The following is a 25,426-nucleotide window of genomic DNA, read 5'->3' as shown; positions in this document are numbered from 1 at the left end:
TGACCCCACCTCCACATGACCCCAACATGTCCCCACCTCTACATGACCCCACCTCCACATGACCCCAACATGTCCCCACCTCTACATGACCCCACCTCTACATGACCCCACCTCTACATGACCCCACCTCCACATGACCCCAACATGTCCCCACCTCTACATGACCCCACCTCTACATGACCCCAACATGTCCCCACCTCTACATGACCCCACCTCTACATGACCCCACCTCTACATGACCCCACCTCCACATGACCCCAACATGTCCCCACCTCTACATGACCCCACCTCCACATGACCCCAACATGTCCCCACCTCTACATGACCCCACCTCTACATGACCCCATTTCCCTGCTGAATCTCCCTGACCACCATACATGTCCCCACCTCTACATGACCCCACCTCCACATGACCCCAACATGTCCCCACCTCTACATGACCCCACGACTACATGACCCCACCTCTACATGACCCCATTTCCCTGCTGAATCTCCCTGACCACCACACATGTCCTCACCTCTACATGTCCTCACCTCTACATGTCCTCACCTCTACATGTCCTCACCTCTACATGTCCTCACCTCTACATGTCCCCACCTCTACATGACCCCACCTCTACATGACCTAATTTCCCTGCTGAATCTCCCTGACCACCATACATGTCCCCACCTCTACATGACCCCACCTCCACATGACCCCAACATGTCCCCACCTCTACATGACCCCACCTCCACATGACCCCAACATGTCCCCACCTCTACATGACCCCACCTCTACATGACCCCACCTCTACATGACCCCACCTCCACATGACCCCAACATGTCCCCACCTCTACATGACCCCACCTCCACATGACCCCAACATGTCCCCACCTCTACATGACCCCACCTCTACATGACCCCACCTCTACATGACCCCATTTCCCTGCTGAATCTCCCTGACCACCATACATGTCCCCACCTCTACATGACCCCACCTCCACATGACCCCAACATGTCCCCACCTCTACATGACCCCACCTCTACATGACCCCACCTCTACATGACCCCACCTCTACATGACCCCATTTCCCTGCTGAATCTCCCTGACCACCACACATGTCCCCACCTCTACATGACCCCACCTCTACATGTCCTCACCTCTACATGTCCTCACCTCTACATGTCCTCACCTCTACATGTCCTCACCTCTACATGTCCTCACCTCTACATGTCCCCACCTCTACATGTCCCCACCTCTACATGACCCCACCTCTACATGACCTAATTTCCCTGCTGAATCTCCCTGACCACCATACATGTCCCCACCTCTACATGACCCAATTTTCCTGGTGAATCTTCCTGACCATGACACATGACCCTACTTCTACATGTCCCCCTTTCCCTGACCACCATGCATGACCCCACTTCTGCACATCCCCCTACAGTTGTAATCCTGAGGCGAGACTCCATCACAGAATGAACTGGTCTACTTACCACACGTTCTGTATGGACAGCAGCTTCCAGGTGTCCACAATTCCAACACCGACATTCCCATATCACAGGAGACATCCGAACATCGAGCCGTGTCACACACTACACACAAGGAGAAGACATGTCAGTGTCTATGTAATGTGGAGATAGGAAGATCTACAATGTCGGCACACATCTCCCTATGTCTGCCCTTCCTGACCATCTTGTAGTATGGTGTCTGCGGGGCTCATGGGCCTCTGCTGCCATAGTACAGAGGGGAAAATGCTGATCGTCTCCCCTGCAGATGGTGTAAGTTTTGCCCACTTACATACATTTCAGCTCCTCCATAAATTTTCTGTAGGATTAAGGTCTGGAGACTGGCTAGGCCAATCCATGACCTTAATATGCTTCTTCTTCAGCCACTCCTCTGTTGCCTTGGTGGTATGTTTTGGGTCATTCTCATGCTGGAAGACCCATCCATGACCCATCTTCAGTGTTCTGCAAGATGGAAGAAGGTTCTCATCCAAGATATTACAATACATGGCCCCGTCCATTGGCCCCTCAATGCGGCAAAGTTGGCCTGGACCTTTATCAGAGAAACAGCCCCAAAGCATCATGTTCCCACCTCTGTGTGTGACTGTAGGGATGGTGTTCTTAGGGTCATAGTCATCATTTTTCTTCCTCCAAACACGGCGAGTCGAGTTAATACCAAAAAGCTCAATTTTGGTCTCCTCTGATCACAGCACTTTCCCCAAATCCTCCTCTGAATCATTGAGATGTTCATTGGTAGACTATAGATGGACCTGTACATGTGTCTTCTTGAGGAGGGGGACCTGTACATGTGTCTCCCTGAGGAGGGGGACCTGTACATGTTTCTTCCTGAGGAGGAGGACCTGTACATGTGTCTTCCTGAGGAGGAGGACCTGTACATGTGTCTTCCTGAGGAGGGGGACCTGTACATGTTTCTTCCTGAGGAGGAGGATCTGTACATGTGTCTTCCTGAGGAGGGGGACCTGTACATGTGTCTTCCTGAGGAGGAGGACCTGTAAATGTGTCTTCCTGAGGAGGAGGACCTGTAAATGTGTCTTCCTGAGGAGGAGGACCTGTAAATGTGTCTTCCTGAGGAGGGGGACCTGTACATGTGTCTTCCTGAGGAGGGGGACCTGTACATGTGTCTTCCTGAGGAGGGGGACCTGTACATGTGTCTTCCTGAGGAGGGGGACCTGTACATGTGTCTTCCTGAGGAGGAGGACCTGTACATGTGTCTCCCTGAGGAGGAGGACCTGTACATGTGTCTTCCTGAGGAGGGGACCTGTACATGTGTCTTCCTGAGGAGGAGGACCTGTACATGTGTCTTCCTGAGGAGGAGGACCTTGTGGGGGCTGCAGGATTTCAGTCCATGGCGGTGTAGTGTGTCACCAATGGTGTGTTTGGTGACTGTGGTCCCAACTGCCTTGAGATCCTTCACAAGCTCCTCCCATGTAGTTCTGGGCTGATCCCTCACTTTTCTCATGACCATCCTCACCCCATGAGGGGAAATCTTCCATGGAGCTCCAGACTGAGGACAATTGATGATTATTTTGTATTTCTTCCATTTGTGAATAATCTCTCCAACAGTTTCCTCCCCACCAAGCTTCTTGCTGATGGTCTTGTATGATAGCATTTTCCGTAGGTTTATTAGGTTTAAAACAGCTTCTTTAGTCACTTTTGAACATAAGGTACTGGGGGCGTGGCCTGGACCGGCACGTGAGAGGAAGTGTCTCTCACAGCTCTGCAATACAATCCGAGTTTTGATCCTTTCCCAGCAGCGATCAGCGACTAAAAAACGGCTTCCCCACTGGACACCGACCCCCTCACCCTCCTGGATCACCCACCGGCACTCTGCACCAGAGGAAAGGCTAGAAAACAGGAGGAAAGCATGACCTCCAAATTCCAAAATGGCGCCACCGCAGCCATGGCACAGCGCACACCGCGAGGCAGTGAAAAGCTCAAGGGAGGTTGCAGCAAAGGGACACAGAAACTCCAGGGTAAGGAACACCCGAGGGACATACTGTATTATGCCAAAAACTGGGGGGTCACCAGGACCAAGAGGCGGGGGGGGGGTCTGCTGAACAGGAGCAGGTTGCAGTTCATGGGACATTATCACAGAGCACACTGCAGGCTGCAGAGCATGTAAACCCAGACTCCCTGGCGTGGCAGCCCCCTCCCTCCCTGCTGACACTGATACAGAGGAACCATAACAACCAACCTTAGCTGAAATACTGAGGGCTGTGCATGTACGCACAGCTTCTGTGAACACCCTTAAAGAGCAATTTGGAGGACTGAGAGAAGATGTCTCCCTGTTAAGGCAAGATCTCCAAAAGATTAGAGAGTGCACGACTGCAGTGGAAAGCAGGGTGAGGGACGTAGAAGACAAACTCCCACCAGTTGCTCGGGAGGCTCATCCGCCTATCAGCTCGCCAAAGACACCGATAATGGAGCAGATGATATGGAAAATCGCCTGTGACGCAATAATATCCGTAGAGTAGGCTTGTCTGAGAAAACAGAAGGAAGAGATACCACTTCCTTTGTGGAGACCTGGGTGATTGAGATATTTGGGAAGGAGGCCTTTTCCCCTTTCTTCACAGTGGAACTGGCGCACCGCACAGCGGCCAACCCGCCACAAACAAGGGGCTCCCCCCAGACCCATTTTGGCACGGTTACTGCACTACAGAGATAGAGAAGCGGTACTGATAAATGCTCGGGAAAAGGCCAATGTCCAGGTAAATGGGGTCAGAGTGTTGTTTTACCCCGACTTTTCGGCAGAGGTAAAGAAATCCAGAGCCAAATTCTTGGATCTAAAAAGGTGCTCGAGAGCTTTGTAACTGCCTTATGCCATCGTTTACCCTGCCAAACTCAGAGTCACGGCTAATAGACAGTCTCATTTCTTTGATTCGGCCAAGGAGGCGGCCCTGTGGCCGGATCGAAACGAGCAGGCCCTACACCACCGTGCCAGGGACGACGAAGGAGGCAGACCCGTCTGAAATGATCATCAGGAGACCCCTACAGATACCTTACTGGTAATTTGGTTTGATACCTATTGCCCCCTGGATGGCATTGGGGCTCCCCCCCTGACCATTTGTCCCTTTTTCCCCTTTTACATGCCTCTGAGATACACGATTACCTGTTTGCTTTCTGTCCCCCCCCCTTTTTTTTGCTCTCCTCCCCTGCCCAAGCCCCCTGGAACCTACTTCTATGGCAGATATTTTACACTGGTGGGGAACACCGCTGCTTTATACTGCTGGGAGACATTATATTACCACGTGAACTGCAAGCTATCTTGTGAAGTAGGCAAGAAGAAATGCTTCCCCCCTATGAGAGGGGTAAATCGAGATCACCATGCTTTGTTTCCAGTTCACAATCAGAAGCTAGTCCTGTTGACAGCCTGGTTCTTTTTTTTTTTACAATTATTTTGTTTATACCAAAGACTGCCCTTACACGCCACTGCATTCTGGATCGGCAACTTTGCAACTCCAGACACCCCCGACATGCTGGATGCCTGCCTTGTCCCTACACCCCATAATTGGGGTCTATGCCTGCAATCACTGCTTTGGTTATACTCCCAGGAAGGGAGACCCCAGAGTATGCCTGGCCTCAGGGACCCAGACCTATCACACTTTACTCTGGACACTGTTGGGGTGGTGCACCCCTCATTAAGCGTATACTTGCCTCTTCCCAATGGCTGAACTACCAATAGTTTCTTGGAGCGTGAGGGGCTTAGGCTCCCCACTTAAGCGCATGATGGTATCTGTGATGGAACCGATCCCACACTCCGATTGAGTGCTTCCGTCAGTATACCGCTTCCTAAGTCTGAATATAGATATCAGATATTCCAACTGCTCACAAGCACAAAACAAGACGACACTTGCTTAGCTGCTCAACATGGACTGATTTATTAGAACCAAAATGACAAGTATTTATAATACAGTAGAAGACTAAAACCTAACCTAATTAGCATGAGCTAATTATCTAATCATTGACCCAGACTAGTTGTCTGAGAGATAGGACTTTTCAGGGTTTGTCTCCTAGCTCACTGATTGACTATTCAATACACATTACCATAAACATAAACACAGGGTTAATTAGCACAAACAACAATGTGTTGAATACTCTTACAAGCCAGACTAGACTCATTTGCACAACAGACAGGTAGCTGGAGTTGATGACATTAGCATCTGACAGTGTGAGTCCCAACAGCATGAGGCAACACACATTATATACACATATATACAGCATTGAATCTGACTAGCACAGATTATAGTGGGGTTCTCATTCACCCTGTGCCCCTTAAAATCCAGGGCCTATAATCGATCAGCAAGAGGCTCGCATTCAGTCCTCTCAAAAAGCCTGTGTCCCGGCTAGGTCTGTCACATTTCTCCCCTTTCGGCAGGAGACTAACACAGGAGGAGACCCCAGATGGGTTGACTCCGAATTTAGTCAGTGGTTCCAGTCCCCCAATGCCGGTATTCACACAGTACCCCAAATAAATTGTCCCAAACAGAGCATTACTTACCCAGCCAACCTCTGCCTCTCTCGGAGAACACGCCCGCTGCCGAGGAGAGGCCTGGACTGGCCCTTCTCCCTGGAGTCCTTTCAGATCCTGGAGAGAAGACAGGGTGGCTGGGCTCAATCCATAATGCTTTTGGGGATCTGGGCCGACCGCCCAGCATCCCTGGGGTATACAAGTGGGGACTGAAGTCCCATCCACTTTTGGTAGGTGAAAATCCCCCAGTTCTTGCAAAGCAAGGCTGACATCCTCCTGTCTCAGTGCCGCACCATTTTCTGGCGTTGTGTCAGTGGAGACCAAAGTTCCATTCCCCCGATATCAGCTCAAGCTGCAGCTGTGTGTAGGGGCCAGTAGCTTTCTGCCCTGTTAGCAGCTCAGCTGAGGACCCCACATCATTCACTCTGGCTAACAGTTGTGGAGTGACCGTCATCTTCTCACCATGGGCCCCTAGAACTACTGCAGGTGTAGGGCAGAGGTCTTCTACCCTCTGTCCGGTGGCCAGCACTTCAGCTGGAGGAGTCTCTTGTAACTCCACAGTTGCCGGTGCTGGGCAGAGGTTGGTAGCACTCTGACCTGTTGCCAGCACTTCTGCTGGTGACTCCACATCCACCGCTCCGGTTAACTGTTATGGCAGGAGGCTGGCTTCCTCCACTCCCAAATGGTGTAACTGCCATGGGGAAGGTGAGCCTGCTGATTCCTTTTCCATTCCCTCATCTGGCTGCTGGGATGACATTTCTCTATCACTGTCTTCCAGGTGCACGGATCTTTGCTGGAGAGGAAAGACTGCTTCCTCCACCCTGGCCAACTGTTGGGGAGGGACGATGAACACCTCCTCTCCCTTCCCCCCCTGTATCCTGATCTGCTGCTGGGAAGTGACCACCACCTTCTCACCCTGAGCATCCGGAACTGCCACAGACGTGGCGCAGAGGCCTTGGACCCTCTGTCCGGTGACCAGCGCTTCAGCTGGGGAAAATCCTTGTAATTACAGAGATCCTGCTGTTGGTGCTGGGCAGAGCACAGTGAAGTTTGGCCCTCCAGATTTTCCACTGCTGGTTCTCCGGCATGCTGCTGGACAGGCACATTCGTCCATCCAAGATCATCCCATGCAGAAACAGGATCATCAAGGTGAGTCAGCACTTGCTGCATCCGCCATAAGACCTCCGCGTCCGTAGCTGCAGGGGCAGGTTGGCAAAGCACACTGTTACGCTGCCACATTGCCGACTCTTCAGCCAGGATTTCAGAGTTGTCCACTGGTATTTCCTTATAGTTCCAGGCAAAGGGAGCCCAGCCCTGGCACTGAGCAGAGTCTAGCAGCCGTCTGTAGGCGATCTCCAGCTCCCATTCCTGATCGGCCAGAAACTCCAAATCTTCCAGTGCCCAGTGCACTTCCGAGACGTTCATTAGCCCTTTTCTGAAATCCATGATTTCATCCAACCGCCACTCCAAATCACTCCCAAAGTTAGAGTCCCCTGTCAGCTTCACATACAACAGTCCCAGGCCGCCGTAGCCAAAGCCTTCCATTGGGCTGTCATCCGCTATCCAGGGATATGCTTGGGATACATGCCACCGGAGGGCGCTCTAACTCTCATCCAGCTTCATCTCTGCCCAGACCAGCCTGCTTAATTCAGCTGTCTGCTCCTTGTGTGGTTTTTCTCCTAAAAACATCCCCCGCAATCCATACTGCGACCAGGACCTTTCCTGGTTGGAGGGGAGAACTTTTCCCTGGTGGCGCTGCTCACGGGCTAGCGCTTCCTTCCAGAGTTCGCAGCGAATAGAATTAAACCATCCCAGCAGGATCTGCTCTGATACTGGTCCTCTGTGCTGTAGCTGCATCTCTCGCAACCTCCTTCTGATTTCCTCTTCCATGGCGGCTGGTATCTGTACCTCTCCTCCTCTCCTGCTATCCGGACCTTGGATCAAGGTGGAGGTTTGGATGTTCCAGACTGCAGGAAGTGTCCCACTGCTTGCCACCAATGTGATGGAACCGATCCCACACTCCGATTGAGTGCTTCCGTCAGTATACCGCTTCCTAAGTCTGAGTATAGAGATCAGATATTCCAACCGCTCACAAGCACAAAACAAGACGACACTTGCTTAGCTGCTCAACATGGACTGATTTATTAGAACCAAAATGACAAGTATTTATAATACAGTAGAAGACTAAAACCTAACCTAATTAGCATGAGCCAATTATCTAATCATTGACCCAGACTAGTTGTCTGAGAGATAGGAATTTTCAGGGTTTGTCTCCTAGCTCACTGATTGACTATTCAATATACATTACCATAAACATAAACACAGGGTTAATTAGCACAAACAACAATGTGTTGAATACTCTTACAAGCCAGACTAGACTCATTTGCACAACAGACAGGTGGCTGGAGTTGATGACATTAGCATCTGACAGTGTGTGTCCCAGAAGGATATAGGGAGGTTCAAACACCCGGTGGATAGACAATTTCCTTGCTTCTCCGAAACCCACAGGAGGCTGTCCAGAACTGACCTTGCTGTGGGTAACCCAGTCATGCTCCCATCCATCTTGGAAGGGATATACAAGCCCCACAGTGTATCGGATCACTCTCAACTAGTGATCAACCTGATTACATCCCCACCATCCACACTTCCAAGAGTCCCGTGGAAATGTAATTCCTTCTGGCTGAAATCATTCTTAACTCACAATGAGATGGAGCGGAGCATGGGGGACTTTCCGGGGAGCCGGGACTTTGTAGACTCACCAGCGACGCAGTGGGACGCCTTTAAGGCCTATATGAGGGGATTGCTAATATCTGAAATTAATAAGGTAAAAAAGAGCACTGGGCACAGAGAGGACCTTAAAAAACAGGTAATGGCTCCGGAGGAGACATATGTTCGCTCCCCGACAGACTCGGCCAGGGAGGCATGGCAGTTGGCTCAGTCAGCTTATGGGTGGCTGCTATCCTCCACGGCACAGAAGAAACTTTTCTTTTCCATGTTAGCTTACTATGAGGAGGGGGAGAGTACAGGGCACATGTTAGCCAGGATAGCCAATTCACAGCAACGCTCCCCCACTATCGGAGCTATCAAAACAACGGAGGGCAGGATAGTGAACTCCCCTGACTTAATCTTGGCTGAACTAGCCAGATTTTATGAGACCCTATACCTTCCGACTGGGCAATATACGAGACCGGAGCTTACGGAATACCTACAGGGCATTGACTTTCCGCAACTCACGACTGATCAACGGAGGGCCCTGGATGCCCCTCTTACCTTGGAGGAGCTACAAATGGATCTGGCTGAGTTCTCCAATTGTAAGGCACCCGGGGCAGATGGGATACCCATGGAAGTATATAAGAATATGCAGATATACTCCTGCCCGAGCTTTTGGTGGTGTTTAACGGGGCCAGGGAGCAATAGGCTTTGCCCTCTTCCATGGCCACGGCTAACATTGTCCTCATATTGAAACCCCGGAAAGGGCCCTTTAGACCCAGGCTCATACAGGCCCATATCTCCTAGCCAAAATGCTGGCGATTAGACTGAACCAGGTTATCACGGGCATTGTTCATCCCGATCAGACGGGCTTTATGCCTAATAAGTCAACAGCTGTCAACTTATGAAGGCTTTTCCTTAACATGCAATCTCCGGCGGACAACGTAGGGCAGAGGGCATTGCTCTAGGTGCTCATGTGGTACACAGATTAGTGCTGTCAATGTAAGAAGATTCTCCTAACGACAACTCGTTATGAGTATTAAAGACACCTGTCCACAGAATCTCTTCCTTCCATTCAATCCTCACCATCATGGACAAGACCAAAGAGCTGTCAGAGGAGGTCGGGGAGAAGATTGGAGACCTGCACAAGGCTGGAATGGGCTACAAGACCATCAGCAAGAAGCTTGGTGAGAGGTGACAACAGTTGGTGGGATTATTATTCACAAATGGAAGAGACACAAAATAACGATGGATCTCCTCGGTCTGGGGCTCCATGGAAGATTTCACCTCGTGGAGGATCAATGATCAGGAGAACGGTGAGGAATCCGCCCAGAACTACACGAGAGAATCTTCTCCATGATCTCAGCTGGGACCATAGTCACCAAGAGAACAATCGGTAACACTACACAGCGAGGGACTGAAATCCTGCAGCCCCCGCAAGGCTCCCCTGCTTAGGAGATCACATGTACAGGTCCCCCCGCTCAGGAAATCACATGTACAGCTCCGTCTGAAGATCACTAATGAACATCGAATGATTCCGAGGAGAACCGGGGGGGGAAGGGTTGTGGTCAGAGGAGACCAAAATCCAGATCTTTGGCCTCAACTCAACTCGGCGTGTTTGGAGGAGGAGGAGGAATGCTGCCTATGACCCCAAGAACATCACCCCCCACCCTCATACATGGAGGTCATATGACCCCAAGAACACCATCCCCCACTATCATACATGGAGGTGGAAGCATTATGCTTTGAGGGTGTTTTCTGCTAAGGGGACAACTTCATCCCATCAAAGGGACGATGGACGGGGCCATGTACCATCAAATCTTGGGTGAGAACCTCCTTCCCTCAGCCTGTGCACTGAAGATGGGTCATGGATGGGTCTTCCAGCATGACAATGACCCAAAACACACGGCCAAGGCAACAAAGGAGTGGCTCAAGAAGAAGCACATTGAGGTCCTGAAGTGGCCTAGCCGGTCTCCAGACCTTAATCCCATAGAAAATATGTGGAGGGAGCTGAAGGTTCGAGTCACCAAACGTCATCCTGGAAACCTCAATGACTTGGAGAAGAACTGCAAAGAGGACAAAATCCCTCCTGAGATGTGCGAACCTGGAGGCCAACTCCAAGAAACGTCTGACCTCTGTGATCGCCAACAAGGGTTTCTCCACCAACTACTAAGTCATGTTATATGAAGGGTTCACATACTTATTTCACTCATTAAAACTCAAATCTATTTATAACTTTTATGAAATGCGTTTTTCTGGATATTTTTGTTGTTTTTCTCTCTGTTATAATAAACCGACCAATAAAATGATATTATTTGTCACAAAATCAGCAGCCAAATACTTTTTCCCCTTCACTGTATGTGGAGTCTGGAATTCTTAGCAGCCAATAAGACGTCATCTAAGCTGGAACTTACCACACTGATAGGTGGGACAGCAGCTGTGTGTGGCGTTGTTGGTGATGGTAAGTATCTGGCCTTCCCGGCAGGTAGGTACACGCTGGGTACACACATTGCAGCCTGTATGGGGAGAATACATAGAGGTCTCATATATGAAGAGCCGCTCATCCCACACAATCTATACAGCAAGACGGGGGCGGGGCCTCCAGGTTTTGGGGTGATGATGTGACAATTATGGGGAGCTGGGCACTGCCATGAGGGACAATTATGGGAAGCTGGGCACTGCCACGAGGGACATATATGGGGAGCTGGGCACTGCCACGAGGGACATATATGGGGAGCTGGGCACTGCCATGCGGGACATATATGGGGAGCTGGGCACTGCCATGCGGGACATATATGGGGAGCTGGGCACTGCAACGAGGGACATATATGGGGAGCTGGGCACTGCCATGCGGGACATATATGGGGAGCTGGGCACTGCCACGAGGGACATATATGGGGAGCTGGGCACTGCAACGAGGGACATATATGGGGAGCTGGGCACTGCCATGCGGGACATATATGGGGAGCTGGGCACTGCAACGAGGGACATATATGGGGAGCTGGGCACTGCCACGAGGGACATATATGGGGAGCCGGGCACTGCCATGAGGGACATATATGGGGAGCTGGGCACTGCCCCGAGGGACATATATGGGGAGCTGGGCACTGCCACGAGGGACATATATGGGGAGCCGGGCACTGCCACGAGGGACATATATGGGGAGCCGGGCACTGCCATGAGGGACAATTATGGGGAGTCAGGCACTGCCTTGAGTAGGGATGGGCTGTCTGTTCGACTCGAACATTGGCGGTTCGCCAGTTCGCCGAACAGCGAACAATTTGGTGTTTTCGTGGCAAATTCGAAAGCCACGGAACACCCTTTAAAAGTCTATCAGAGAAATCTAAAGTGCTAATTTTAAAGGCTAATATGCAAGTTACTGTCCTAAAAAGTGTTTGGGGACCCGGGTTCTGCCCCCGGGGGAGTGTTTGGGGACCCGGGTTCTGCCCCCAGGGGAGTGTTTGGGGACCCGGGTTCTGCCCCCAGGGGAGTGTTTGGGGACCCGGCTCCTGCCCCCAGGGGAGTGTTTGGGGACCCGGCTCCTGCCCCCAGGGGAGTGTTTGGGGACCCGGCTCCTGCCCCCAGGGGAGTGTTTGGGGACCCGGCTCCTGCCCCCAGGGGAGTGTTTGGGGACCCGGCTCCTGCCCCCAGGGGAGTGTTTGGGGACCCGGCTCCTGCTCCCAGGGGACATGTATCAATGCAAAAAAAAGTTTTAAAAACTGCCTTTTTTTCGGGAGCAGTGATTTTAATAATGCTTCAAGTGAAACAATAAAAGTGTAATATTTCTTTAAATGTCGTACCTGGGGGGTGTCTATAGTATGCCTATAAAGGGGCGCATGTTTCCCGTGCTTAGAACAGTCTGACAGCAAAATAACATTTCTAAAGGAATAAAAGTCATTTAAAACTTCTCACGGCTACAATGAATTGTCGGTCCGCAATACACATAACAGCTTATTGATAAAAACGGCAAGCCCTATGGCTTTCCCAGTGACGTCAGAGGGGGCGGGGTCACCCGTTACATAACGGGTAACCCCACCTCCTCTGGAGTCACTGGGAAAGCCATAGAGAAGTCTTCGTCAAGTCCCTGTGTGTTAGAGGGGGTGGGGTCATCAGGTGTCCCCGCCCTCCACTATATAAGAAGTGTCAGAAGAAGAGAAGCGTCACACAGCGGGAGACTCAAATGGATGCGGAGCGGCCGAAGAAAGAAGCGGGGAAGAAGACGCCTTGGAGGAAGATGCCGGACAACAACACCGGAGCAAGAAGCAGAGGATCGGAGGAAGATGGAGGAAGAAACCTAAATAAGAAGAAGCGGAAAGAAGAAGACTTTAAATAAAGGACTTGTCAAAAACTGTCTCTTGTCATTTTTAACATTTTTGGTGAAATGGTAGGAGTACATTTGTACCCCATTACCAATTCACACAGGGGGGTGGGATCTGGGGGTCCCCTTGTTAAAGGGGGCTTACAGATTCCGATAAGCCCCCCCACCCACAGACCCCCACAACCACCGGCAAGGGTTGTGGGGATGAGGCCCTTCTCCCCATCAACATGCACCCTCCCAATCTGGAGGGCATGTGGCCTGGTACGGTTCAGGAGTGGGGAGCCGCTCTCTCACCCCCTCTTTTCCTGTGGCCTGCCAAGCTCCATGCTCAGATAAGGGTCTGGTATGGATTTTGGGGGGAACCCCACGCCATTTTTTTTTCATTTTGGTTCGGGGTTCCCCTGTGGGGACATTCCATGCCATTTTTATCAATGAACTTTTATGTGCATTGCGGACCGGCAATTCATTGTTGCCGCGAGTAGTTTTAAATTACTTTTTTCTTCGACCCGGGTCCACAAACACTCCCCCGGGGCAGGACCCGGGTCCACAAACACTCCCCCGGGGCAGGACCGGGTCCACAAACACTCCCCCGGGGGCAGGACCCGGGTCCACAAACACTCCCCCGGGGCAGGACCGGGTCCACAAACACTCCCCCGGGGCAGGACCCGGGTCCTCAAACACTCCCCTGGGGCAGGACCCGGGTCCTCAAACACCCCCCTGGGGCAGGACCCGGGTCCTCAAACACTTTTTAGGACAATAACTTGCATATAATCTTTTAATATTAGCACTTTAGATTTCTTCCATAGACTTTTAAAGGGTGTTCCGCAGCTTTCGAATTTGCCGTGAACACCCAAAATTGTTCACTGTTCGGTGAACAGCCAATGTTCAACTCGAACAGACAGCCCATCCCTAGTGATCACCCCGAGACTCCCTCACCTGACTACGTGTGGGGGATCACCCTGAGACTCCCTCACCTGACTACGTGTGGGGGAATCGCCCCGAGACTCCCTCACCTGACTACGTGTGGGGGGGATCACCCCGAGACGCCATCACCTCACTACGTGTGGGGGGATCACCCCGAGACTCCCTCACCTGACTACGTGTGGGGGGAATCGCCCCGAGACTCCCTCACCTGACTACGTGTGGGGGGGATCACCCCGAGACGCCATCACCTGACTACGTGTGGGGATCACCCTGAGACTCCATCACCTGACTACGTGGGGGGATCACCCCGAGACTCCCTCACCTGACTACGTGTGGGGGGTCACCCCGAGACTCCCTCACCTGATTAAGTGGGGGGGGGGTCGCCCCGAGACTCCATCACCTGACTACGTGTGGGGGGATCGCCCCGAAACTCCCTGACCTGACTATGTGTGGGGGGGTATCACCCCGAGACTCCCTCACCGGACTGTGTGGGGGGATCGCCCCGAGACTCCATCACCTGACTATGTGTGGGGGGGGTCATCCCGAGACTCCATCACCTGACTATGTGTGGGGGGATCACCCCGAGACTCCCTCACCTGACTATGTGTGGGGGGGGATCATCCCGAGACTCCATCACCTGACTATGTGTGGGGGGATTACCCCGAGACTCCCTCACCTGACTTTGTGTGGGGGGATCACCCCGAGACTCCCTCACCTGACTTTGTGTGGGGAGATCACCCCCCCAAGACTGGCGGAATGGGGTGGAGTCTATGAGTTACAATGGCAGCCGTGGTAGCGATTGGTCCAAGCTGGCATTAGGACCCCCCCCCTCCCCCCAGTGCAGAACATTCCTGCCAGCTGATCGTTGGAATATTATGGAGAGTCTGGAGGAGGACCTTCCTACCGCAGAGCCGGCGGACACAGCAACCATCCTCCACCGGAGCCAAGAACAGCGTCTGGTCCTCCCGGCAGGGGGGCGGCTCCTCCACAGGGCGGCACTTGTCCGGGTCACACTCTGCATAGAAACATTGGATAGTATATGATATATATAAAAAAAAGGAGGGGCATACAGCAGAAAGGGCGTGGTCTGTATAATGGAGGATTGGGCATTCTTACCACATGTGTATCTCGGGCAACAGGAATCCTCCCGATGATAGGCGGTCAGTTTCTGGTGAGGGAGGCAGGATGGGAGGAGCCTGGAGCACAATGATTGGTTGCAGACTAGAGGAGGAGGAGACAAGCCAGATGATTGGATGAGAAGAGACCGCCACCTACACGCCTTCAATACCCCACCCACCCTACATACTGTACTACTTACCTCCACCACTACCCCACCCACCCTACCTACCGCCATCACTACCCCACCCACCCTACCTACCTCCATCAATAGCCCACCCACCCTACATACCATGCTACTTACCTCCACCACTACCCCACCCACCCTACATACCATACTACTTACCTCCACCACTACCCCATCCACCCTACCTACCGCCATCACTACCCCACCCACCCTACCTACCTCCATCAATAGCCCACCCACCCTACATACCATGCTACTTACTTCCACCACTACCCCACCCACCCTATCTACCGTACTACTTACCTCCACCACTACAACACCCACACTACCTACCTCCATAACTCCACCCATTTCTATTAGTGGTGGGGTTGGTGTGACGGAGGTGTGTAGTTCTCCTCGGGGTAAGGAATGTCCTCAGTATAATAGAATAGAATAGAATAGAATAGAATATATACGGAGCACTTACCGCACATCTGGTGAGGACAGCAGCTCTGGGTGTCGGAGACGGTGACGATCATCTCTCCGTATCTGCGGCACGCCCCCTCCTGGATGACGGAGCAATTGTAGGGAACGGGGATGATGCTCTCATTGGCGGCACATTGATACATACAACAGCCGTCCACCGAGGTCTTCCAGGTCTCCCCGATCTCCCGGGGGACCCCGCTACTGTCTGTGCACGCTGCAATCCAGAGAGAACACGGGGGTCACTGAGTGTATGGGTACCTACCTACCACCAACATACCCACCTACCTACCTCCACCAGACCAACTATAGAGGGACCCCGCTACTGTCTGTGCACGCTACAATCCAGAGAGGACACGGGGGTCACTGAGTGTAGGAGTACCTACCTACCACCAACATACCCACCTACCTACCTCCACCAGACCGACTGTAGAGGGACCCCGCTACTGTCTGTGCACGCTGCCATCCGGAGAGGACACGGGGGTCACTGAGTGTAGGGGTACCTACCTACCACCAACATACCCACCTACCTACCTCCACCAGACCGACTATAGAGGGACCCCACTACTGTCTGTGCACGCTGCAATCCAGAAAGGACTCGGGGGGTCACTAAGTGTATGGGTGCCTACCTACCACGGACATACCCACCTACCTCCAACATGCCCAGATCTCCCCTGATTTATGGCACACTCTCTATGTCTTATCTATCTGTTATCAGGACTTCCTACAGCACAGCACTGATATCCCAGGAGACTACAGAATCATTCAGAGCTTCCTCCTACACCCCTGTGACCATGTGACATCACATGCAGTGTAAATCAGGGCATCGGAAAGCATTACTGCAGTATTATCAGCTGAAGCTGATAAGACTCACACAGGCAAACACTAGATAATCAGCACAAGTAAAGACTATGAAATAAAACAAGTCAGCTATGAACAGGGAAGCAGGGTTGCCATAGAAACGTTGGATTGAGAAGGAGGCTTGGTTAACAGAACAGGAAATGCTCAATGTAAGGGCGGAAATACACCCCACTGTGGACTCAGAAAACAATACTTAAGATGGCGCTGCCCAATCCCAGGAAACAAGTTTTTTCAAGTTTCTTTAAACAGTAAGTAATATGGGATTTGGGCTGATTACAGTGGCTATAGTCTGATAATTACTTATTATAATGGACTAAATGAAGAGAAGCATCAGAGTGGGAGAGTTTACTTCCTCTTTAATAATATTGTGACATTGTGATTGGTTGAATAGATTGTTGATGGAAATATATGTCCCCCTATTGGTGGGCGATGAGCTGTAACGCCGTGTCCGGGATAATAAAAGGAATGCGGGTGTTGGGTGAATTATTCCTATGAATGGAGATATTTGGATATGAAGCAATGGATTGGCCAATAACGGAATTCTAATGAGATAATACGAGAAGGCAGGACTAGAGATTAATGGGGATTTAGCGCCTCTCAGTGGAGTTAGATTATAAATTCTCCGGTAAATCGATCATTTATTAATAAAGATTCCTTTTGATAGGGAGATTAAAAGAGGAGAATTGTTGTTTTTCTTGGGGAGGGCACCAGCCGCTTTGGCAGCAGAATTGGTGAAGTTCTAAGTTGTAGGAAAGACCTCTCAGGTACATTGGAAATACTTGAAGTGACGACACATGATTGGTAGATGACTTGTCTGTTGTTTCTATGATGAGCGCAGGTTGGGAGCGTGGAGGAAAGGCAGAGGAAAGGCGGAGGAAAGGCGGAGGAAAGGCAGAGGAATGGCGGAGGAATGGCGGAGGAAAGGCAGAGGAATGGGGGAGGAATGGCGGAGGAAAGGGGGTGGAAAGGCGGAGGAAAGGCAGAGGAATGGCGGAGGAATGGCGGAGGAAAGGCGGAGGAATGGCGGAGGAATGGCGGAGGAAAGGGGGTGGAAAGGCGGAGGAATGGCGGAGGAAAGGCGGAGGAATGGCGGAGGAAAGGCAAAAGTCTGATGAAAGGCGGAGGAAAGGCGGAGGAAAGGCGGAGGAAAGGCGGAGGAAAGGAGAAAGGCGGAGGAAAGGCGGAGGAAAGGCGGAGGAAAGGAGAAAGGCGGAGGAAAGGGGGAGGAAAGGCGGAGGAAAGGCTGATGAAAGGCGGAGGAAAGGCGGAGGAAAGGAGAAAGGCAGAGGAAAGGCGGAGGAATGGCGGAGGAATGGCGGAGGAAAGGCGGAGGAATGGCGGAGGAAAGGCGGAGGAATGGCGGAGGAATGGCGGAGGAATGGCGGAGGAAAGGCGGAGGAAAGGCGGAGGAAAGGCGGAGGAATGGCGGAGGAATGGCGGAGGAAAGGCAAAAGGCTGATGAAAGGCGGAGGAAAGGCGGAGGAAAGGCGGAGGAAAGGCGAAAGGCAGAGGAAAGGCGGAGGAATGGCGGAGGAAAGGCGGACACGCCCTTCAAGAATAAAGAAATGAAGGAAAATCTTATTTCTGTGGTGCAGATCAGACAGAACCGGATCTGTGATGGAAACCTAAAACTTCAACTACTATAAAAATACACAGAAAATTCAAATCTTAAGGGCTACACAAGAGAAAGCCAACCCCCTCCCAACCCACTCCCAAACCCCTCCCAACCCCCCCCCCCCCCCAGCCTTGGGAGGGGGGCTGTGTAAGGAGAGATGAAAACACCCTACATTGTGACTATAGAGGGACCCCACTACTATCTGTGCATGCTGCAATCAGACAGGACAGAGGGGTCACTGAGTACAGTGGGCCAACCTACCTCCAAACCAACTATACAGGGGCCGACCTCCTCCCCCATACTGACAATATATAGAGACCAATCTACCTCCTTCATACTGACAATATATAGAGACCAACCTACCTCCTTCATACTAACTGTATTGGTTACCTACCTCCTCCATACTAACACTTACCACATTTCCTGTGGGGGACACAGAGGGCGGAGTGCAGGTGGTGGAGGACAGCCCCCTCCGGACACACACATGCCTCTGTCAGTGCTGAACACGCCTCCGAGTCATCCAGATCAATCTCATTATTCTGACACGTTCGTGGAACGTCACACACCGCCAGACACGCCCGATACACCAAAGATGGTGGACACTGGAACGCTGTGTGAGAGAGAATGTACAACGTGATGGGTAATGTACAAAATATACACTGTGACTGACCCAACCAGGACAGGGGCTTTTAGAGAGGACTAGGGGTAATCCTCCTACCCACTGATTATGGCCCATGCAGAGAGCAGATCATTATACAATGATGGAGAACATTGTGATGAACGCTGAGAGTGAGGTTTGGATTACTTCTCTGAATAAGGACAATAAAGCTTCCCACCTGGAGTAGATGGAAAAGTCTAATATTAATCCTGTACAGGGTAATGGCCAGAGGGAATATGGGGGGTCCTCCTGTAGACTGGGTTGGAGAGGGAATATGGGGGGTCCTCCTGCAGACTGGGTTGGGGAGGGAATATGGTGGCCCTCCTGCAGACTGGGTTGGGGAGGGAATATGGTGGCCCTCCTGTAGACTGGGTTGGAGAGGGAATATGGGGGGTCCTCCTGCAGACTGGGTTGGGGAGGGAATATGGTGGCCCTCCTGCAGACTGGGTTGGGGAGGGAATATGGTGGCCCTCCTGCAAACTGGGTTGGGGAGGAAATATGGTGGCCCTCCTGCAGACTGGGTTGGAGAGGGAATATGGTGGCCCTCCTGCAGACTGGGTTGGGGAGGGAATATGGTGGCCCTCCTGCAGACTGGGTTGGGGAGGGAATATGGTGGCCCTCCTGCAGACTGGGTTGGGGAGGGAATATGGTGGCCCTCCTGCAGACTGGGTTGGGGAGGGAATATGGTGGCCCTCCTGCAGACTGGGTTGGGGAGGGAATATGGTGGTCCTCCTGCAGACTGGGTTGGAGAGGGAATATGGTGGTCCTCCTGCAGACTGGGTTGGAGAGGGAATATGGTGGTCCTCCTGCAGACTGGGTTGGAGAGGGAATATGGTGGTCCTCCTGTAGACTGTGTTTGGAGAAGAATATGGTGGTCCTCCTGTAGACTGGGCTGGAGAAGAATATGGTGGTCCTCCTGCAGACTGGGTTGGAGAGGCTTCTTCACTTTGGACCAAAATATTTATCAACAATATCTCTCCAGAGATCTATGAAGATAAATAATTCCACCTTTTCAGGCTGCTGAGACATGTATGAGTTTGCCTCATAGACTGTTGCTGGACAGTCTGAGGTGGGTGGGGTCACTGTTGGTTATCTGTGTCTCCCCCAATGTGTGCCTTCTAGGTTGAATTCCCATTGAGGTAATTGAGTCACCTATTGTTTCTGTCTGATCATCTCTTGGATACGAGATTAATATTGGATCATTGACATTGTTATGTGACCATTGTGGGGTATTCTGTGATGATAATAATGTATGTTGTATTCGGGGTTGTGGGTGGCAGATGGTCACCTAGGCTGGTCCGCATAGTCTGGTCACCTAGGCTGGTCCGCATAGTCTGGTCACCTAGGCTGGTCCGCATAGTCTGGTCACCTAGGCTGGTCCGCATAGTCTGGTCACCTAGGCTGGTCCGCATAGTCTGGTCACCTAGGCTGGTCCGCATAGTCTGGTCACCTAGGCTGGTCCGCATAGTCTGGTCACCTAGGCTGGTCCGCATAGTCTGGTCACCTAGGCTGGTCCGCATAGTCTGGTCACCTAGGCTGGTCCGCATAGTCTGGTCACCTAGGCTGGTCCGCATAGTCTGGTCACCTAGGCTGCTCCAGATAGTCTGGTCACCTAGGCTGCTCCAGATAGTCTGGTCACCTAGGCTGCTCCAGATAGTCTGGTCACCTAGGCTGCTCCAGATAGTCTGGTCACCTAGGCTGCTCCAGATAGTCTGGTCACCTAGGCTGCTCCAGATAGTCTGGCCACCTAGGCTGCTCCGCATAGTCTGGTCACCTAGGCTGCTCCGCATAGTCTGGTCACCTAGGCTGCTCCGCATAGTCTGGTCACCTAGGCTGCTCCGCATAGTCTGGTCACCTAGGCTGCTCCGCATAGTCTGGTCACCTAGGCTGCTCCGCATAGTCTGGTCACCTAGGCTGCTCCGCATAGTCTGGTCACCTAGGCTGCTCCGCATAGTCTGGTCACCTAGGCTGCTCCGCATAGTCTGGTCACCTAGGCTGCTCCGCATAGTCTGGTCACCTAGGCTGCTCCGCATAGTCTGGGGAATGTAGGGAATATACACCACGATGGGGCAATATACACCCCGATGGGGAATATACACCACGATGGGGAATATACACCCCGATGGGGAATATACACCACGATGGGGAATATACACCACGATGGGGAATATACACCATGATGGGGAATGAAAGGATTTCGCTCGTTTTCTTATCTAATCTGAATCTGAGAAATCCCACCCACAATTTGCCCCCCCCAGCTTCATATTAGCCCCACCCACTTACGTTTGCTGTATATTTATCACTAGATTTTAGTCCCGCCCCCAGCGATGGGTGTGTCCCACTTACGGCAGAAGTTGGGGTTCCTCCATTGGATGCAGACGTTGAATTTGTGGCACATGGCGGCGTACGCGGTCAGCGCTTTACACGGATCCCGGATGTACTCGGCGTCCTGCGCCCACAACTCGCAGAATTCCTCTGGGGACACCTGAGAGGGGACAGAGGAGAGGTCAGACACCGCCTGGAAATGATAATTCCCCACGAATACCATTATGTGACATGATTATTTCTCACCGGGGAAAGACGCTTCCAGAGCGGGTGGTTTAGGAAGAAGATACATTAAAAGATATTACAAGTAAAAGGTAAAATTTGTACGTTTCAGGAACTTAGGACTAAAAAAGAGGTGTTAGAGATAAACTGGCGGTGGTACGGAGGTATGGAGGTACAGCGGTACGGCGGTGCGGAGGTGCGGAGGTATGGCAGTACGGCGGTATGGACGTATGGCGGTGCAGAGGTACGTACAGTTAAAGCACTTTGTGGAATCCCTCCCCCATCCGATCAGGTCGGCAGACATTCTGCGTCTGTTGGCGCGGCTGTGTGAGGCTGTGTGCGGCTGTGTGCGCGGCTGTGTGCGCGGCTGTGTGCGGCTGTGTGCGGCTGTGTGCGCGGCTGTGTGCGCGGCTGTGTGCGCGGCTGTGTGCGGCTGTGTGCGGCTGTGTGTGTGCTGTGTGCGCGGCTGTGTGCGCGGCTGTGTGCGCGGCTGTGTGCGCGGCTGTGTGCGCGGCTGTGTGTGGTGACGGGCGGATCTCGAAGATTTATAAAATGTTGATGGGATTTAGAATATCGGAGTCCCTCCATATATAAAGAAATGGGATGAAAAGATCAGGACAGGAAGTACAGAGGCAGAAGTGTGTAAAATATTAAGGATGCTCAATGTGATTTCACCACATTGTAGGTTATTGGAAATGGCTCGGTGGTATTTAACCCTCGATAGAGCACACGGTTTTCAAAGAGAGGTCTCATTTATCTTGGTGAGGATGTTCAGAAATAGGATGATCCATATTTGGTGGACATGTCCCAAAAGTAAAGAATTCTGGAAAGAGGAAATATTAACAATTGAGGAAATTACGGAGCCAAGAGCCGAGGACGTGCCAGCTTTGCGGGGCCAAGAACCGAGGGCGTGCCAACTTCACAGAGCCAAGAGCGTGCCAGCTTTACAGAGCCAAGAGCCGAGGGCATGCCAGCTTCACAGAGCCAAGAGCCGAGGGCATGCCAGCTTCACAGAGCCAAGAGCCAAGGGTGTGCCAGCTTCACAGGGCCAAGAGCATGCCAGCTTCACGGGGCCAAGAGCCGAGGGCGTGGCAGCTTAGCAGGGCCAAGAGCCGAGGGTGTGCCAGCTTCACGGGGCCAAGAGCATGCCAGCTTCACAGAGCCAAGAGCAGAGGACGTGCCAGCTTCACAGAGCCAAGAGCAGAGGGCGTGTCAGCTTCACAGAGCCAAGAGCAGAGGGCGTACCAGCTTCACAGGGCCAAGAGCAGAGGGCGTGCCAGCTTCACAGGGCCAAGAGCCAAGGGCGCGCCAGCTTCACGGGGCCAAGAGCCAAGGGCGCGCCAGCTTCACGGGGCCAAGAGCCAAGGGCGCGCCAGCTTCACGGGGCCAAGAGCCAAGGGCGCGCCAGCTTCACGGGGCCAAGAGCCAAGGGCGTGCCAGCTTCATGGGGCCAAGAGCTAAGGGTGCGCCAGCTTCACTGGGCCAAGAGCCAAGGGCGTGCCAGCTTCACAGGGCCAAGAGCCAAGGGCGTGCCAGCTTCATGGGGCCAAGAGCTAAGGGCGTGCCAGCTTCGCGGGGCCAAGAGCCAAGGGCGTGCCAACTTTGCGGGGCCAAGAGCCGAGGGTGTCCCAGCTTTACAGAACCAAGAGCGAGGGCGTGTCAGCTTCGTGGGGCCAAGAGCCGAGGGTGTGCCAGCTTCACAGAGCCAAGAGCCAAGGGCGTGCCAGCTTCACAGAGCCAAGAGCCAAGGGCGTGCCAGCTTCACAGAGCCAAGAGCCAAGGGCGTGTCAGCTTCACAGAGCCAAGAGCAGAGGGCGTGCCAGCTTCACAGGGCCAAGAGCCAAGGGCGCGCCAGCTTCACGGGGCCAAGAGCCAAGGGCGCGCCAGCTTCACGGGGCCAAGAGCCAAGGGCGTGCCAGCTTCATGGGGCCAAGAGCTAAGGGCGCGCCAGCTTCACTGGGCCAAGAGCGTGCCAGCTTCACGGGGCCAAGAGCCAAGGGCGTGCCAGCTTCATGGGGCCAAGAGCTAAGGGCGTGCCAGCTTCGCGGGGCCAAGAGCCAAGGGCGTGCCAACTTTGCGGGGCCAAGAGCCGAGGGTGTCCCAGCTTTACAGAACCAAGAGCGAGGGCGTGTCAGCTTCGTGGGGCCAAGAGCCGAGGGTGTGCCAGCTTCACAGAGCCAAGAGCCAAGGGCGTGCCAGCTTCACAGAGCCAAGAGCCAAGGGCGTGCCAGCTTCACAGAGCCAAGAGAAGAGGGTGTGCCAGCTTCGCGGGGCCAAGAGCCAAGGGCGTGCCAGCTTCGCGGGCCAAGAGCCAAGGGCGTGCCAGCTTTGCAGGCCCAAGAGCTAAGGGCGCGCCAGCTTCACTGGGCCAAGAGCGTTCCAGCTTCACGGGGCCAAGAGCCAAGGGCGTGCCAGCTTCATGGGGCCAAGAGCTAAGGGCGTGCCAGCTTCGCGGGGCCAAGAGCCAAGGGCGTGCCAACTTTGCGGGGCCAAGAGCCGAGGGTGTCCCAGCTTTACAGAACCAAGAGCGAGGGCGTGTCAGCTTCGTGGGGCCAAGAGCCGAGGGTGTGCCAGCTTCACAGAGCCAAGAGCCAAGGGCGTGCCAGCTTCACAGAGCCAAGAGCCAAGGGCGTGCCAGCTTCACAGAGCCAAGAGAAGAGGGTGTGCCAGCTTCGCGGGTCCAAGAACCAAGGGCGTGCCAGCTTCGCGGGCCAAGAGCCAAGGGCGTGCCAGCTTTGCGGGCCCAAGAGCCAAGGGCGTGCCAGCTTCACTGGGCCAAGAGCCAAGGGCGTGCCAGCTTCGCGGGGCCAAGAGCCAAGGGCGTGCCAGCTTCGCGGGGCCAAGAGCCAAGGACGTGCCAGCTTCGCGGGGCCAAGAGCCAAGGACGTGCCAGCTTCGCGGGGCCAAGAGCCGAGGGCGTGCCAGTTTCGTGGGGCCAAGAGCCGAGGGCGTGCCAGCTTCACAGAGCAAAGAGCCGAGGGCGTGCCAGCTTCACAGAGCAAAGAGCCGAGGGCGTGCCAGCTTCGCGTGGCCAAGAGCCGAGGGCGTGCCAGCTTCACAGAGCCAAGAGCCGAGGGCGTGCCAGCTTCACTGGGCCAAGAGCCGAGGGCGTGCCAGCTTCACTGGGCCAAGAGTCTAGGGCGTGCCAGCTTCACAGAGCCAAGAGCAGAGGGCATGCCAGCTTTACAGAGCAAAGAGCCGAGGGCATGCCAGCTTCACAGAGCCAAGAGCCAAGGGTGTGCCAGCTTCACAGGGCCAAGAGCCGAGGACGTGCCAGCTTCACGGGGCCAAGAGCCGAGGATGTGCCAGCTTCACGGGGCCAAGAGCCGAGGTGTGCCAGCTTCACGGGGCCAAGAGCCGAGGTGTGCCAGCTTCACGGGGCCAAGAGCCGAGGGCGTGCCAGCTTCACAGAGCCAAGAGCCGAGGGTGTGCCAGCTTCACAGAGCCAAGAGCCGAGGGTGTGCCAGCTTCACGGGGCCAAGAGCCGAGGGCGTGCCAGCTTCATGGGGCCAAGAGCCGAGGGCGTGCCAGCTTCACGGGGCCAAGAGCCGAGGGCGTGCCAGCTTCACGGGGCCAAGAGCCGAGGGCGTGCCAGCTTCACAGAGCCAAGAGCAGAGGGTGTGCCAGCTTCACAGAGCCAAGAGCCGAGGGCATGCCAGCTTCACAGAGCCAAGAGCAGAGGGCGCGCCAGCTTCACGGGGCCAAGAGCCGAGGATGTGCCAGCTTCACAGAGCCTGCATACAGCACTGGATAGCGCCCCCGTAGTGTGCCCCTCCCCCATAGAGAGTGATACCTACATACAGCACTGAATAACCCCCCCCCCCCGCAGTGGGCCCCTCCCCCATAGAGAGTGATACATACATACATACAGCACTGGATAGCGCCCCCGCAGTGTGCCCCCCCATAGAGTGCAATACCTACATAAAGCACTGGAAAGTGCCCTCCGCAGTGTTCCCCCCCCCCATAGAGAGCGATACCTACATATAGCACTGGATAGCGCTGACCACATTGTGCCCCTCCCCATAGAGAGTGATACCTACATACAGCACTGGAT

At 53.5% G+C, this 25,426-nt stretch overlaps 1 protein-coding gene across 1 annotated transcript in view; it reads right to left on the bottom strand.

The window, feature by feature from the left end:
* The window catches only part of OTOG (otogelin), a 217,270-nt gene that overhangs the window by 26,191 nt on the left and 165,653 nt on the right, over positions 1–25,426 (bottom strand). Inside the window, exons 42-48 of the mRNA XM_077453472.1 lie at positions 21,172–21,310; positions 18,583–18,777; positions 15,696–15,908; positions 15,043–15,147; positions 14,831–14,941; positions 11,099–11,200; positions 1,478–1,576 (exon numbers count right to left, since the gene is read on the bottom strand). Of these exons, the coding sequence (XP_077309598.1) occupies positions 1,478–1,576; positions 11,099–11,200; positions 14,831–14,941; positions 15,043–15,147; positions 15,696–15,908; positions 18,583–18,777; positions 21,172–21,310 (964 nt within the window). The remainder of the gene's footprint in view (positions 1–1,477; positions 1,577–11,098; positions 11,201–14,830; positions 14,942–15,042; positions 15,148–15,695; positions 15,909–18,582; positions 18,778–21,171; positions 21,311–25,426) is intronic.

The sequence above is a fragment of the Lithobates pipiens genome, unplaced genomic scaffold (assembly GCF_037356315.1).
Source record: "Lithobates pipiens isolate NorthernLeopardFrog02 unplaced genomic scaffold, aLitPip1_a1.2 Scaffold_24, whole genome shotgun sequence".
NCBI lineage: Eukaryota > Metazoa > Chordata > Amphibia > Anura > Ranidae > Lithobates > Lithobates pipiens.
Note: the sequence above shows the minus strand (reverse complement) of the source record. Positions and strands in the feature narration are given on the sequence as shown.